At 33.8% G+C, this 17,217-nt stretch overlaps 1 protein-coding gene across 1 annotated transcript; it reads left to right on the forward strand.

Annotated features, from left to right (window-relative positions):
* The first annotated feature begins 890 nt into the window (after nt 1-890).
* LOC127878748 (neuronal growth regulator 1-like) lies at nt 891-15,165 on the forward strand. Its single transcript, XM_052425276.1, has 5 exons — nt 891-990; nt 11,336-11,445; nt 12,814-12,925; nt 13,444-13,578; nt 15,008-15,165. The coding sequence occupies exons 1-5, from the start codon at nt 891-893 to the stop codon at nt 15,163-15,165; spliced, it is 615 nt and encodes a 204-aa protein (XP_052281236.1).
* The last annotated feature ends 2,052 nt before the right edge of the window (nt 15,166-17,217 follow it).

The raw sequence follows: 17,217 nt of genomic DNA on the forward strand, positions 1-17,217 counted from the left end.
CTATTGCAAGGAGCTTATACGATGGTAACATGAACTGCAGAACCCGAAACGAGGAAAATAGAAAAATCAGAGTGAAAACACGTCTTTATGGCAATTTACGAGCACTAAATGGAAGCCATATAATCCGCCTTGGAGATAATATATTGGATAAAACACGATTGTATAAATGTTGCTTAGACACACTTGACGTAACCAATCGTGAAGATCTAAATTGCAAAAAGTCAACCAGCCCTCTGAATTCCGATACATTAGGTACCCGTCTATAAGTAACACATAATTGAGACAAACACGTCTATTAAGAGCGTATATAAATGTGAAACCCCATATTCTGCAAAATGCCGATAAATGGACGCCTTAAAATATTTATTTAATAATGTATGTTTTTTCAAAAGAGCTTGATACATTAGGTGAACCATGGATCCAAATTAAACTTCAGGTCTTAATACGTCGTTAATATCTTGCGCTTAACAAGTAACATACGTTTATTTTGAAACAAATGTTTAACCTCTAGTCATCCAAACTTGCATGCTTTACTGCATAATGACGAAAATCATGTAGACCATTACGTTTGTTATTATTATTTTTTATAAAACAAATACTCTCTTTTCAGGTAACGTTTAGCATTGTCGTAACAATCAACTCTGAATTTAAGAGAAAGCGACCATAACAGTGTTTCGTTGTGGCAATTTTATGACAGTTGTATATTAGTTTTCGTGTGATGGTCGGTAACTCGAAATTTGAGAACTGTGGTAATCATAGCAAACTAAGTGCAGAGTGTCACCCAACCATAAGGACGTCGGATATTTCAATCAATTTGGATTAACCACGTTTTGTGGGTATGAAAATCTACCAATAAGAATCTAGGCAAGGGTAGGTGTTGACGTGCTACTATGACAACGTCGGGTCTAGGAGACCGTGTTTTAGGAATAGGCACCAAGGCATTGCAATTGACCGTGCGGGTGTTGATATCATGGCTCCTACAATCAAAAGGTATGTTGATCCCAGTATCCTAATATGTTATGATTGAATATATGAGAAATATTCACTTGAATCATAATCATTTTGTACATAAGATCAAAGGATAAGTGAATAATTAGCTCCGTCTGTCCTTCTCAGCCTCCAATTTATCATGTGTTAATAATAGACCAAATCTTTATTGTGCTACATTCAGATTACAAGTAACCTATAATACAAACACTACTACTTAATACTTTTAATAAAAAAAGTAAAATAACACTTAAAGCGTTTAATTCGTTGCATGAACCTTGACTGACGAATTGAATGATGCTATTTTGGTGAAATGACGTAATCAATATCAAATGTTATAAATTTTCTTTATATGTATAGACGCATACGAATGAGTTGTGGTCAATTTGAAAAGAAATAACAACACCATGTGTCTTAATATGAAGATATTTTACATTACAACCCGAATGTCCCTCACCCCAACCCTACCCGAAATAAATAAAAAATAATCGAATGGTTATACTTCTTTCGAGAATTATCCGTTTTGTACGAAAAGGTCGATGCATTTGCATCGAGCGCTTTTGAACGTTAACAAAATTAAATGTATTTCTTGCAAACATAAAACGTTCCAGTGAAATTAACGTTATTCACTTCCATTAACTTATTTTCCTTTGTGGTGTACCATTTTTAATTGACCGGGAGTGTAAGTTCGTTCTGATATTTGCAAAAGAGTATGCTAATAGGGAGTTAATATTTCATGTTTCAATTACAACGTGTGCATCAATGTCGACATTATAATATAACGAATGGAAGTCCTGTTTAACATTCCGTGAATTGTAAATCAGACAGAGTAAAACAATGCGTAAAGAGACCTTGCAAACGTGCAAATCCAGTTAATTATGTTCTACAGAAACATACATCTATATTTAAATACTATTCCGTTTAATAGGCTTATTTCTTCATTCTGTTTAACTAAGTTTACTTATAGGATAGAAAATACAAAATATGATATTGATGATGAAGCTGACAATAACATGATTGTTATTGCTTTCATTACAATAACTTAAAGTGATATTATGGGCATCTAACAGTTTATAGGTGTATATCGCAACCGTTGTTTATTTTTGGTGTTTTCACTTCATATACACGTATATTTGTTAATGCAGCATCAACATACTAAAATAATATCCCGGAAAGAGAAAAATAATGCATTTGAATATCAATCGTACTTTCGTTTGACAACTGATCACACATGTACAATGTGAACCTAAATTTAGTTTTAGTGCAGATTCGTTCATACGACACAAAAACACAATTTTGTTTTAAGGATCATTTCGGCTTAGAGGACTGGGTGAGTCACGTAAGATATCGAATATAAAATATATTTTTATAAACAACTGGTAGCAAGATGAGTTGCAGATAATTAGTCAGTTACCACATTTTAACTAACTCTTTTGACCTGTTAATTCTTTTCAGCTCAATTCAACAGTGAAAAATGCCCATACTATCACTTTAAGAGCCTTGTTTGAGATGCATCTTTTAAAAAGACATACAAACACATGCGTAATTAATGATGATCATGTGTTTAATATGTGTTTTAATGTAGAGCTGTTTGTTGTGATATAGGTCGCCTTAGATCACATGGGTAATTGTTGTACCGAATATGAAATTACTTCGAGCAACAACTTGTGTTTAAACAAAGTCAAATTAGCAACAAGGCCAAACATTCAGATATAATATTGATACAAAAGCGTTAATATTTCTTTACGTCGTTAGATAACAAAAATAACTTCGCTGTTTGAAAAGCCAGTTTACAATTAACTTGTATACCATTGCATATGTTCAAAAAGGAAGTCGAAACTAAAGACAGTATTGATAAAAAAAACTTATTATTGGTATTAAATTAAATAGATAGTGAATGGCCAAATGCAAATATGCCGATTCGCCAATAAACGATGATAAATGATGATGGTGAATAATAACCTATTTAATATTGATAAAACATTTGTGCCTTTACTTATTATGCTAACATCAGTTTATATAACCTTTATAAACGTTAAGCGTAATGCTCTCGTTTTTAAATGACGATTGGTTTGTATAAAATACGACCTTAAAGATAAATAAAGCGTACTTAACATCTTCTTCGCCTTATTTTTGTATAGGTAATTTGAAAAGTTATAGTTTTAGATGTATGCTATTTGCGACAGTGTAGATTGACGAGAAAAATACATTTATAACAAATGACAAACACTTATTACACAAAAGGATTATACTAGGGAAGCACAATGACCCTCAATGCCGTACACATGTGTATGATTACATCCAATCAGTTAACATAATAGGACATACAATTTATTATTAGAAACCCGGTCGAAAAATTGAACAAAACACTTAAATTGATAATTTTATTTTGTGTTTTCCAATTTTGCATAAGTATTAATCCATCGTTATTTTTTCTTACTTCTGTCAGGAATTATTCGCAAGTCGCTGACCACTTTAAGATATAGAAACGTCTAAGTGTGATTCTAAAGTGTTACTTCTTCATCTGTTCAATGAAATTCAGCAATACAAAGTGACGGGAAATCAACATCTGTAGCGTAATATATAAAAGAAGTGATTATATCAGTGATGTTATTGATTGGCATTTATATTGAAAACAAATATATGGGCGTCATAAAAAACATGAAACATTAATAGGCATTGACGTAAACCACGTTTTAACTACTTTAGGGTTTATAAACTGTGTTAGGAATTATCACGTTACACGCCATGTTTAACTTAGTTCTAAATAGCATTGAAGCTATAGACCACACCATGTTCAAACTTGGTAGTTCTCGACGATCGCATCTGCCTCTAGAGAGTATTTAATCAATTAGTGTTGTGTCTAACACATCAACGAGGCCTTTCCTTATGCATCTTTAATACTTCTTTCACGTCCGATTGTCATTCTTTAAAAACATGAACTCTAATTTTGACAGTCTATCCAAACATTAATACCACTTCTGTCCGATTATTTGTACACCCATTGGATGATGTATTGTACCCTTTGACGTCTCCATTGTCACGAAAGTCAAGTGATTGTCTGAAGAGCTTAAAAGGTAAACCGGGAACTTTGACCTAACCCGGAACTGTTTAATTCAAGCAGTTAAAATATGCGTTGACAGAAATATATAATACCATGTCCAGCTTTACCTATTGGACTGTTGTAAATGGCAAATTGATTGCTTATTCCCTTTATGTTAAAGTCAATTTTATTGTACGACGATACATAGTTTACAATATGTTAGAAATAAAACTAAGATCAATTACATATTGCTTTGCTTCCCATATTGACCATTGCATAAAAACGCATGAATATGCATGCACATTATCAAACGATATTTCAAATACAATTGTTGTACTCTTACACCAACATTGGAGGCATGTTCAGTTAAGCTCTCATACACAAATAATTATACCATGTCTAAAATCGTGTACTATTTTGTAGTCGATGCGCAATATCAGTAGTTTGCAATAATCATAAACTATTGAAATCTGACAATATTGTTTCTCACTGGTAATGTTTTGAAATTTCAAGCATGCAAACAAACTGATACAATTTATCCATCACGGAAGTCTTGGTTTTATTCCGGGTGTATTTATTTCAATATCTAAATATTATATAATATGGTGATGTAGTTCCAGTTATAAAATTTACCCAATTGTATGTATTAACATATACCAATATATTATGTGAGCTTAAGTAGGCGTTGGTGGCTTCATATCGCCCCCTGAGTGCAAAAAGGTACCAGGTGACATTGAAATTAGAAGGTACATGGTACATGTACCTTTTTGCACCAATGGGCCGATATATTGTGATTTGAAAGTGTCAAAGCTACCATGATTGTCGAAACAAAATACATGCACGTACTGTGCTGCATAAAACCAACATTTCATCAAACACAAATCGTTTCGTAGATACGTTCAACTATGGATTTTGCGTAAAGTATTTGGACAATATTTATTGTCACTAAACTACTTTATAGTTAACAGTTTGTGCATGAATAAAAATTCGCAAAGTTTAATCTTGAAATGTGTTATACGAGTATTAGGTTTGTACTTGCTTTTTGTTGTTATTGTACTTTGCAATATCTTAACATTTTAATGATCAATATGTACTTCTTTTGCAAATAACATAATACACGAACAAGGTATCACGCCATGGCACCAGAAAATAGTTTTATGGGCCTTGATATAAATTTTAATCGTTAGGTGTTATCTAAGCACAATTTAAATTATGCTACATAAGATTAAGCATTTTATTCCATATGTCATCTTAAAGAAATATTTATTTTTTCCTCAACAATGTGGACCACAAGTATTAAAGGGTACATTATATTCTTACACCATGACATCTAATGTGACAAGACTGCTGTCGTCTGAAATATTCTTCACGTGTTAATCATTATTTGTAAAACACTTTGCTTGTCTTGAATTCCGCATTTGCTGTGTTATTTAATATAAAATCTTTTCAGAATGTGGAGAAGTTACGGGTTCGGGGAATTTATTGGGTTCGGGGAATTTATTGATCATGACTGTTTGCGAACGTAATCACAATTGCAATAATGTTTGACAACAGTAACAATACACAGTAACAAACACAGTTTTAATAATATGCTTATGGATATCACATGAGTTATTGTGTAATGTGTTTTAGGTATTTGTTTAAACTTGCCCATATAACCATGGCGGAGGTGTATAAAGCACTTGAGCTTTGTGGTGAAATATGTGTGTTTTGAGTAATTGAATGGTTAGTTCTAAATTATACGACGGAGATGTTTGTTTGTTCCATTAATGATTGGTTTCAAGTACTATTCTGAGAGCAAGACGAATTCTACATGGAATTTCGTTACGTAAGCGGAACACGAAAGCTTGTTATTGATTGACCTGACGTTTACTCGTTTTAATCCTTGTTATGATTCTTAAGCAAAGCTGGGAACCGTTCAAGATTCTCTTTTCATTAATCTTGTCAACATATGATGAGAATATGAGAATGTATGCATTTCCAAGGGCAGTTTAGTTTCACCGAATATAGGCCTTAAAATTGCTGTTAAAAAATAATTTTAATCTATAGAAAATGCAAATCTTTCTTCACCTAATTTTGAACTTTTTACCACATGTTATGTCAAAACACGTCTAAATTTAGTTAACAGTTTACTGTTATACTTATTTAAAAAAAAACCTGTTAAGGTCAATATGATAGCAATAAACTGAATAAAAGGTATTTCCTCTGTTTTGGGTAAAAGAGCGAGGTCCGGTAAAATCTGTAAGGTACAGTAAATTAAAAAAAAATTACTTGAACTAATGTCCTTAAGATTTTTTGTCTTCGGCATGGGTTGGAAAAGCTCATTTGTATCCTTAAGAGTGTATGATGAAAACGCAATCTCTTAAACGCAGATGCAGATGCAAAACAACTATTACTTACAGTTTGTAATTGGCTATTGATAACATTTGACCAAGAACATTGTATTTCATTTTGAATTCCATCTTCAACCGTTTGTGATTTTGTTTGGCATCTATTGTTCCAATTATACAATACCTGATGCCGCAAATACTGTTATAAACTAGACGATTACAATGGAAATCATATCTTTAAAATCATGAAGAAACGATTCTTGTTTAATTAGTTTTAAATGGAATTCGTGTCGCACGATAAATGTTCAGTCAGTTTGATTTTCCTAGTCCACATGATTCATGTTAAGCTCATTGTATGAATCATTTCTCATGTTTGCACTATATAATTGCTCACATAACTGTATTGAGTTCGCCATTACACCGACGGGACCATCAGAACGTGGCTTGTCCGAACAATGATATCATTTTACATTCCCGGATTCCAGCGCTGTCGTTTGAAAGTCATATCAGTGACATCCATTGATCATTGAAAATGTAAAGCATGAGCTCATAATTGTTATTGGATTGAATAAATAAATGAGCATTAATAAATTGACGGTGATTAGAAAAAATATTAACATGGGTTATGCACAAATAGTTTTTTTCTAAATACCGACAGAGGAAACCTAACATGCAAATGAATGGAAAACAACAACAACAAAAATTTTTCGCATGCAAACAAAAAAATAAATGATTTGTAGAGTCAAAAAACTGAACGTACTAATACCGCTTATTAAAGCTTACTGTTTCTCCTTTGCGTCGTTTATGGTATACAAATTCAAAGAACAAATAACCTGGAGTTCTCGGGGACTAGAATCGCATGTTTAACGGCAATTTACGCTGCATGCATCTAAGTTGATAGCGCCTTGTTACCCTTCTCAAACAGTGTAACTTTACTCTTTAGGGAGCCGAAACAGAATCAGCGAAAATGGAATTTGAATATAAGGAAGTTTGAACTCCTTAGGGATACATGAATACAGTCTCATTTACAAGATCCTGTCAGCCGAATACCAATGATGTCACTGGTTTACAGGGATGCCCGGTGTTTAAACGTATTTTTTTCCAATTCTTGTTGCTTTGGTTTTGGCACAATGTGTTAAAATCTTTTAGAAATCTTAAGCGCTTGTCTTTTCTGAAGTTTCCAGTTATGCCTTGCAAACAGACTATCCGAAATATGTTTGGAATTTGTTCGATGCGTATTTATCTTTTCTTTTCTAACTTCTGGGTACTGATTTTAATAAACGACCACGCTGTTAACACGGGAACCCTATATTCAACTGGTTCGTTTAGTCACAGATAAAACGTCACACAAGATCCCGTCTCAGTGCCGTCGTTTCCGGTGAAAGTGTCGCCGAACGTTCGCAAACCGGCAGAGTTGGGCGTCTATTATCGGCAGGCTACCGTTATATAACAAACAATCATTTATGTAAACGTTAGGATGATAAGTCGCTAACAATAAAAGATAACGTAAGCTCGACAACAGGCTTACACCTCTAGATAACGTTGACATGCTAACGATGCGAACGCAACCAGCTAACGTTGGCATGTTAAAACGCGTTCGGCATGTCAACGTTCAATCCATTGAAGTATTTACCTTGCAAATATATATTCCTGACAGAGATACATGGCACCTGCCGAAACTTACCCTTGTACAGAATTAATGCTAAAACATTTACTTCATTACTTTGATTTCGCAAAATTGTTTGCAAGATATTTAAACCTCAACCGTTTGATTTTTAACATCATCTTTCTGTAAACGTCTATATAAATGGGTTTATTAAAGTTTTTTTGTGTGTGCAAAATATCTAATAAATATATTATTTTATTGATGACATTATCCAGAAAAAAGAGAAATTATACGAAAAAAGGAACAACGTTGTACAACAAAGGTGCCAGTTTGAGCTGTGAACATATTCATAAAAATACACTAATAAAATAAGAAAAATAAGCTTCCTCGAGTAACCACATTTGTAAATGGATGAAACACTAAAATAAATGTAAGCGCGAATTACATGTATATTAAACAAAATACCTGCGACCGAATAAAAATAACATAAGTTTTAATTACTATAGGTTGATGAGGCTTCCTTCATTTGTCCACATTTGTCCTTACACTTGTACGACAAGCGTGTTTTTATTAATAAACTTTGCAGGCGGCAGAACAAAACTTCTATTTAATATGCTTTTTTTTTTAAACCGACATGGTTATTGTTAACGATTACTTACTTGCATACAAAGTTTAGAACATAAACCATTATTATATATATCCACAATTTGTTTTTGATACTCTCGGATTTCTAAAGATCTACGAAGCCAGCTTTTCAAATGCCATTGTCACCGTTGGAAATCTACATATTTTCATGTTTGGACCTCTCCTCTAAGTGAGAGAATTCATTGAATGAAGGTTCACAATTTTTTTTTGTAAAGATAGTTTAACACGTCATCTTTAAAATCATTAGAACAATTTGATTTTCACTCAGACTTTTATCTTTCTATCCTAGTGAATTTTTATGTAAACGTTATTTGTTTTATACAAAGTCGCAATCATTCCTATAATAAACAATTAAATTGAAATGAAATAAAATAAAGAATAATATCTAAACGTGTTTCGAAAAGTAGGCCGGTCAACTTGAAAAAGAGCGAAAAGCCTTGATATGTATAGACATTCTCACATACTATATGATATTGTGTGTCGAATCCTTTTTGTTTAAGTCCCAAACATTCCGGGATCAAAGTGATTATCCCATGAGCGACTCATCGTCTTGTGAGTGAAAACAAGCCCCGAACAATAAGAACAAAAGCCGGAATGGAACGTATTTTGACACAGACAGCGGTGCTGATCGATGATTTATCGGATACCGACCAATAATGCATGTGATATGCTTTATGTGTTTGTTAAAACCTGTACATTCAGTACTTGGTTTGATAATGATTCCTCCAACGGTATTTTAGAAGCCATAACATAATGAGCACGTCTGTGTTTGTTGTTGTTCGAATTTTAGTAATAAATCACGTAAGCAAGTATCTGTTTTGTGCCGCTTCTTTAATTAAATTTGCACAATACGACATGTGATTAAACGATTATGATCTTTTGTCGATAAATTCATAGTCAACAAGTTCCTGGAAAAAACAGCTTATGGTTTATAAATTTTTTGGTTTTGAGAATATTTTAAGTTTATTTGATATATTTTGCGGATTATTTTTTAAATTGTAAATGTGTGTTTATTCCGATGGAATGATGGAACAATACTGGCTGGCGATGTTTGTGAATCATATATGTAAATGAACGTACACTTAAGCGAATGAACGTTTACCTAATTTCGTGCTCGTGCTATGCTGTCAAATATTTTATACAAAACGCAAGGGATTTGTTTATGAGCTTGTTATTTTGGGTGAATGGAAATCAATTCTTTCACAAAAGTTAAGTTGGGATTTTAACCTCTCTTTGTAAACACGTGTGATGTACTGCAATAATATCATATGCCTCATTGTATTGTTTTTCTTTTAAAATGTTCCCATGTCCATTTAAGGCAAGTCTTTCCAAAACAAACAACATAAAGTCGTAAACAAAACTTACTTTTGAAAATAAAACTACGAAACTGTCTGCTGTTTGCATCGATCGGCGAATGTTCTCGACTACCCCACTTCGGTTGCATGTCAGGGCGCTGATCTTTTCTAGGAAAGCACTTTGCAATCAATCATATTTCAAAAACCGTAATGTGGCGTTCAACCTTGTGTATAATTTGGAAAGAATCAATTAATTTGTATCGGCATTCGGACTGCGAAATTTGACGCTAAGATCAAGTGTCGTGGCCTTTCGACTGTCTGTTATAGATCGACCCTTGATAACCGAAGCAGTCCGATTGTTGCTCACTCAGCACGTGATTCACCGAATAATTGATGTGGTATACAGAAGGCAACAAGATACAGGCTTTTTTGTTCGACAAAGTATGATGTCTAATCCTGCACATGTAACAAAAACAAGTTGCATTGCTCATTGGCACTGGTATGAGTAACACAAAAGACATTCTCCGAACAAGGAAACTGTTAAGTATTTATATCGATCAGTATGTCTATAACTAAGTGATCATTAAAGATGTGAGCAATTCAATGGTCTGTTGTTGTGCGATTTCGAGAATTGAAACACCCTTTGAACACAGTAGGTTACAAAGCAGTAACAAACTATTCGCGCCATCGTTTCTATTTAGGATTCTCTGTAGTCGATACGCCAATTTGCATACATTATATACCGTTTTCATTGAGTGGCGAACATAGAAAACAATAAATCCACACATTTTTAGAAAATGGTAGGTTAATACTATGATTACTATTCTTTCCGTTTACGTGCCAATATTCTCTTTACCCTTCAGTGTTTTAACCGTATCACTTGTATCATTAATCTGTTAATCCGTGACATGTAAATCCCGATTAAGTCTTCTTACTAACGTCTCAAAAATTAAGGCAAATTGGAAGGCTTAACTTTCGTTAACCTTTTTTTTACTGTACACAAGTAAAGATGGCCAATGACAGAAGTCTGTCAATATCCCTTTTTATTTTTTTTAGGTAAAACTTAATATAAATCGATTATGACGAAACAATGATAGATAACTCAACTTGGGTCACCAAGAAAAAAATAGGGTCGGCACGTGAAATAAGAGTCAGACAACTTTTTTGACGACCGATGGACGACTTTTTGTCCTCGAGACATTTTTGTTGAAGTGTTATTTGACGTACGACCGCAGCATCAACTCACATGCCTGCGCTAATTGTAGTTGCATGATTTGCGACGATTTGTCGATCCCATATAAGACGCACATTCGTCGTTTGTCCAACGCACATTTTTTAAATTATCGACATAAGCTTCATGTAAGGCCCACGAAACCGTTTTTGACAACGGCTCTGGTTTCCTTCTTCACTCACATTTCAAATGTTGCAGTATTCGACGAAGAGCCGAGTTTCCGCGTGCCCCCAACGAACGTGACCGTGGTAGCCGGAAGTCTGGCTGTGCTTCCTTGCTCAATACAGCACCTTACTGACGGTCACATGGTCAGTATAGCTGTGTCATCGTGAAAAGTTGTTTGTATGTTTGGTGGAGAAATTAAATGTCTCGATTTCAACGTATGAAGTTTCTATTACCTTATAATTTATCGAAATATCGACAGATTTTTGCGATGCGATACCATGGAAATTTTAAATAGTGCACTTGCGCTAAAACTACTATATGCGATAGTAAAACGTGTTTTTATAACGAGATAGCCATTTGTCATAACGGATTCGCAATTTATAACAGACTGTCAACCTGATATCTGCAGTGCTGTTACACGAACACACTTAACAACCTTCCGTTAATTCAGCAGCTTTTATATTTCGAAAAGAAATCTCACACATGTACATTAATTCGACTACACATTGTCTTCTATAAATTAATGTTAAGGACAACAGTTAATCATCATTGTGATTTGTTTAGTTATTCGAAATGACCTTTATACTACTGATGTTCGAAGTGTAATGGGATGTCGTCGACATGCTCTTTATAACCTTGTAACGCATTGTTTGAGTAAGAACACTATCTGTGTGTTCAACTGTTTCCAAGTCATTTATCTTATTGTCGTATGGAACATTTTAAAATCTTCAAGTCTGTGCGTTTTACTGGGGGCAATATCGCAATCGGCAGACGACAACTTAATCATGTGACCATAATGATGTAACATGTATTGCATGGAGGCGGTGAAAACAAAAGCCAAAGACTTGTTACTTTATTTATAATGTTTAACAGAATCACACCAGTTTGCATAATAAACCGTTAAAGATATATTTTTCAAATATCCAGGACCCTGATAACAGCAAGACCATTCCGATGGGTTTCAATATATTTGAATAATTAAATATCTCTCCGCACGCAAAAATAGTACACAACTGGATTGTCGTCCATGTTTATAGCTCGTAATTTACTGCCTCCTTGTATTACGAAATGTGTTAGATTACATTTTCTGCCATGTACAATTTGTTTGATAAAAATTAGTGTTTTCAAAATATCACATGTTTCTTTATTAAGTATATGACATGACAAGGCTATCGATTCATTAACTTGCATGTTCCACACGTACCTTATATCAAGTAATTAATGCTAGGAGAACCTGTGCTAAAACATGTACATGAACATGCATTTGTATAATTTTGTTTATAGAATCGTACATTTGTATATTAAAATTTCATGGATCCAAATGATCAATAATAAGCATGTTTCAAATATGATCAATTCAACTCGGATGTTCTGGGACTGGGAATCGAACCATTTACTGCTTACTCTTGTACGTGTAGGTCGCGTGGACCGAACCGTCTGGTTTCGTCGTCTCGTTAAACGAAAAGCGCGTATTCGAAGATAACCGGATGAGTGTTTAGCGGCCGTTCAAGCGCAGCTGGAACCTGCACATTCGGGAGTTGCGTCAGAGCGACGCCGGCATGTACGTATGCCAGATCAACACGGAACCCGTCAAGAAGATGGAGGTGATGTTGTACGTGCAAGGTACGTCGCTTACGAGAGCGTCAGCGTTTCTAAGAATGACGTTCGTTTATGACTGTTGTACGTACAATGCTGAGTTTATTAAATGTATACACTAAGAATAGACGGCACATTACGTTTGTAAAATAATGTGGGTTTGGTGATGTGTCGTGTGAAGGGACGGCATTGGCTGGTGACGTTTAGGCAAATGGCCGTTCACAACGTGGAACTTTGTTTTTTATGTAATTAACATAGATTTTGGTCTTATATAATAAATAGTCATATATGAGAAAAAGAAAAGGCCTTTGTTGAAATTGCAGTACATTTAAAGCTTTCATTTAATTAGTATTTATATACATATATTATTCTTTGTGCCATTGTATTTGATTCATACATCGGATTTCGTTATAGACATATATATACATCTATAATCATTATACACGTTTGTCCTGTTATTAAGCATGTAGATTATTATTAAAGCTTTAAAGTGTAGCATAATATTCAGAATGTTACCCATTTACTTACATTATTCTGTTTTCAAGTTCCGGCAATTGTAGCTGACCAGAATTCCAGCTCGGACAAAGAAGTGACGGAAGGGGAAACTGTGACGCTAACGTGCAACGCTTCTGGTGTGCCGCCCCCGGGTGTAAGCTGGTTCCGCACGAGAGTGAGGGAACGTGAGTGACCGTAAATAATGATTGATGCAGTCTTATAAAATATCTTACTACATGTACTAAGTGAAATTACGATGCACTTTTTTGAAAACAAAGTATAATTGCTAAGTGTTATTTTTAAACTTCACTCATTATATTAATTTTCTCAATCTTTCACGCGCGCGTTTCTTAATTTTAGGAGTATGTTGATCGAAATCATTTATTTGTTTTGGACGTAAAATTAAGTCGTTACGTTTACTTGTCTTTTTATCAATGAAAAGACATGGTTTTGAGTTTGTGTTCCAGATACAACTTAAGTTAAATATTTGCCTTGACAATAAACGACTTGTTCATGGAGGTCGTCGTACATGTTTGAAATATGTCATTTACACTTTTAACTAACAAAAATACAATATTTTGAATAGTCTTACATAATTATGATAGAAAGATAAAATGTTGAATTAATGAAGAATCTATTCCCTGGTATCGAACCTGTGTCGCCTGGAAAAAAAACCCGTATCGTTACCACTGCATTATTTGAAGCTTAGGATATAATAAGAGTATTTTAAACGCTGTTAAATGCTAACAAATTATCGAGGAAAAGCATTATGAACGCTGCATTATTTTAGCAGTTTTGATTAATACGTATCAATGAATGAACCTACCCTTAATGCTGCTGCTGCTGCTGCTGATAATGATAATGATGATGATGATGATGAGAAAGAGGAGTTGGAAGATTATATGAGGATGGGGAATGATTGTAAGGTTGTTAGTGAAGAAGAAGAAGATGATGATCAATATAGCGATGATGATGATTATCCTGAGGATTACGACGATTATGATGATGATAATGATTATGATGATGATAATGATTATGATGATGATACTGATGAAGATGATAATGTTGATGACGACGACGATGATGACGATAACGACGACGACGACGACGATGATGGTGATGATGATGATGAATATGATGATGACGATGATGATGATGATGATGATGATGGTGATGATTATGAAGAAGAAGAAGCAAAAGGAGAAGAAGATGATGATGATACACTATTCACCAGGAATTGGGTCTAAGGCAGAACATGACATTCTGCTAAAAGTACTTATTAATAACTGACCGGTATTTGTTATTGCTAAACATTATTTGGAATTACTTATTCAAATGTAAAGCCAACAATTACACACTTTTGAAAAAAATATTTGAGATAGGCAAGTATGTGCTCCTGGAATTGCTCTCAATAAAAGTTAAGATAGGTTTAATGACAGCAAAAAAAAGAAGAAGAAGAAGATAATGATGACGACGACGACGACGACGACGACGACGATGGTGATGATGATGATGATGATAATCATCATCATCATTAATTTTGATAATGATACTGTTGTTTGTTGATGGTGATGTTGATGGTGATCATAATGACGATGATACATTTATTAACAGGTATTGGGTCTGATGGCGAGATACTCCGAATCCACAATATGTCACGTGACTGCGGTGGCACGTACGAGTGTGTGGCTGACAACGGGGTAGGGGAGAAAGCGATACGGCGAATAAACATCGCCGTCAATTGCAAGTACAAGCCAAATGGGTGTAATTAAGAGTAAATAGAGCATACAGTGTTAGTGCGTGTGTACTCGACAAGCTTCGCCGTAAAACATTCTTCAAATCGTAAGATAAATTCAAGAGCACAATTACATTAACATATTATTATTTGTATCCTACAATACTTATTTAAAAAATCTTTGGTGAGATTATCAAAATATTATTGTTAAAATGTGAAAAGCAACAGGAAACACAGATAATCCTAACTTAATCCAAACCTTCGTAGTAATATATATGTGATCTTTCCCTGTTACGCCGCGCGAAATAATTCTCAACAATTCAATTGAAAAGCTAATTAACAAGGCGATATATCGCTATATGCATCGATGCAAATTTTATCAGCATTTTAAAATGTTACAAACTCAAGTAGAACGCATAAGGTTTTGTTCACACTAAATTGTTTGTTTTACATAAGCAAAAACACAATAGACAAAGCCGATTTCTATTTTCTACTTACAAAATGTGTACCCCAACATCAAGCATGATGCAAAACTTATTCCCGCCGTCATTGTACATTTTATCTATAAACAAATCTTGTTTTACCCCAAAGTTTGTGTATGCATAAAAATCATTATTCAATAATGTATCGTCTTGTTTTGTTTGCTTACATGATGAGTTGAAAATCGGCACATGTCATAGACGATACATTTTTTATCGTTATCTTCCTTTTCCATTCTATTACAGTTCATTTAAGCAGTCTATTCTTTGTTGATTGATTTTCTTTGATGATCGAACAAAGGAAGGACCTCTTCATCAAATGAATAACCCCTTAAATTCTAGATAAATGTCCGTAGGAAAGACAATGATCAACACACCACCATTATAAGTTTTAACACTCTTTAAGTCCCTGACACTGATCGCAATCTGCAAATTGTTCAACAAAACATTTTATTTAACACATCACGCTACTTTTGTACATTATACATAATTAAATAAAGATACGATGCAATCTCTACTTATATATTCTAACACATCAGTTCAAGTTTTAATGTAATACATCATCATAAACACACACATCCGTCATATAGAAATGCCACTGGGTTTCAAAATTCACACACATTCGCGTATATGAACTGAATGAAGGATGCATCCATGACGAAATGTCAGCAGACAAGTGCGTGCAGTTTGGCGATGAGTTTTGCTTTTAGTTAAAAATCAATAAAAACGCTGTTGTGGATTAATAACTTACTGTTTTTAGTTTTATACGGTAAATTGAAATTTATTTATCCAATTCATGTATACATTGAAATTTAAAACAAAAGAATTACAATATGGACACATTCTAACGAGTTAAATCGTCTACAAGTCTCAACTGAAAGTTAAGACCAAAAAAGTAGTCCGCTATATACACGAAGTACCAGTTTATTGCAAACTAGACATGTAAAGCAAACGTTTACATGACCTCTTAAGTTTGCTTTAATTTAGCTGTAGGAAAACACATACTACTAAACTGTTATTTATCTCAATGTAATGTGTATTAAACAGTGTATATATGGGTTGTCATTGTGAGATTGTCATTCCATATGTTAGAACAATCATAATAATGACAACAATACATTACTTTATTTATTTACTCCATGTTCTCTATTCTAGTATGAAGTTTAGTACTGCCATTCTAGATCACATTGACCTTTAGGAAAAATATTGTATTAATTCAATACGTAAATACAAGGGATATGCTTGTGACAAAATTTCTGGACAACAAAATAATCTAAAAAATATCGAAAAATACGCTTCCAAACGCAATAAATATATTAGATAAATTGTATAAACTCAGCCAAGAAATGTAATCTCTAGAACAATCATACATCATGGTGCAGGGTTTTAGCAGTTAACTTTTGTAAAATTGTAAAGTATTTATGCAAAAGTAAATAGAAAAGCGATCTGAATGAACATTAATTTAGTAACAATTGAGTTACGAACGACCACATCAACCGGAAATGAATTTTCTATAAATAATCTTGAATCTATACAGTGAGCGTCATCCCTTACGAAAATCCGAATTAATCTCTTAATTATTTGAAACATTTCCATATGATTACACAAGC

The sequence above is a fragment of the Dreissena polymorpha genome, chromosome 4, assembly GCF_020536995.1.
Source record: "Dreissena polymorpha isolate Duluth1 chromosome 4, UMN_Dpol_1.0, whole genome shotgun sequence".
Classification (NCBI taxonomy): Eukaryota; Metazoa; Mollusca; class Bivalvia; order Myida; family Dreissenidae; genus Dreissena; species Dreissena polymorpha.

Bases quoted from the DNA above. Each gene is read 5' to 3' on its own strand.
- LOC127878748 (XM_052425276.1), top strand. From the start codon at position 891: ATGACAACGTCGGGTCTAGGAGACCGTGTTTTAGGAATAGGCACCAAG. The intron at 11,446-12,813 runs GTCAGTATAGCT...CGGCCGTTCAAG, and splicing joins ACCTTACTGACGGTCACATG to CGCAGCTGGAACCTGCACAT. The intron at 12,926-13,443 runs GTACGTCGCTTA...TCTGTTTTCAAG, and splicing joins GGTGATGTTGTACGTGCAAG to TTCCGGCAATTGTAGCTGAC.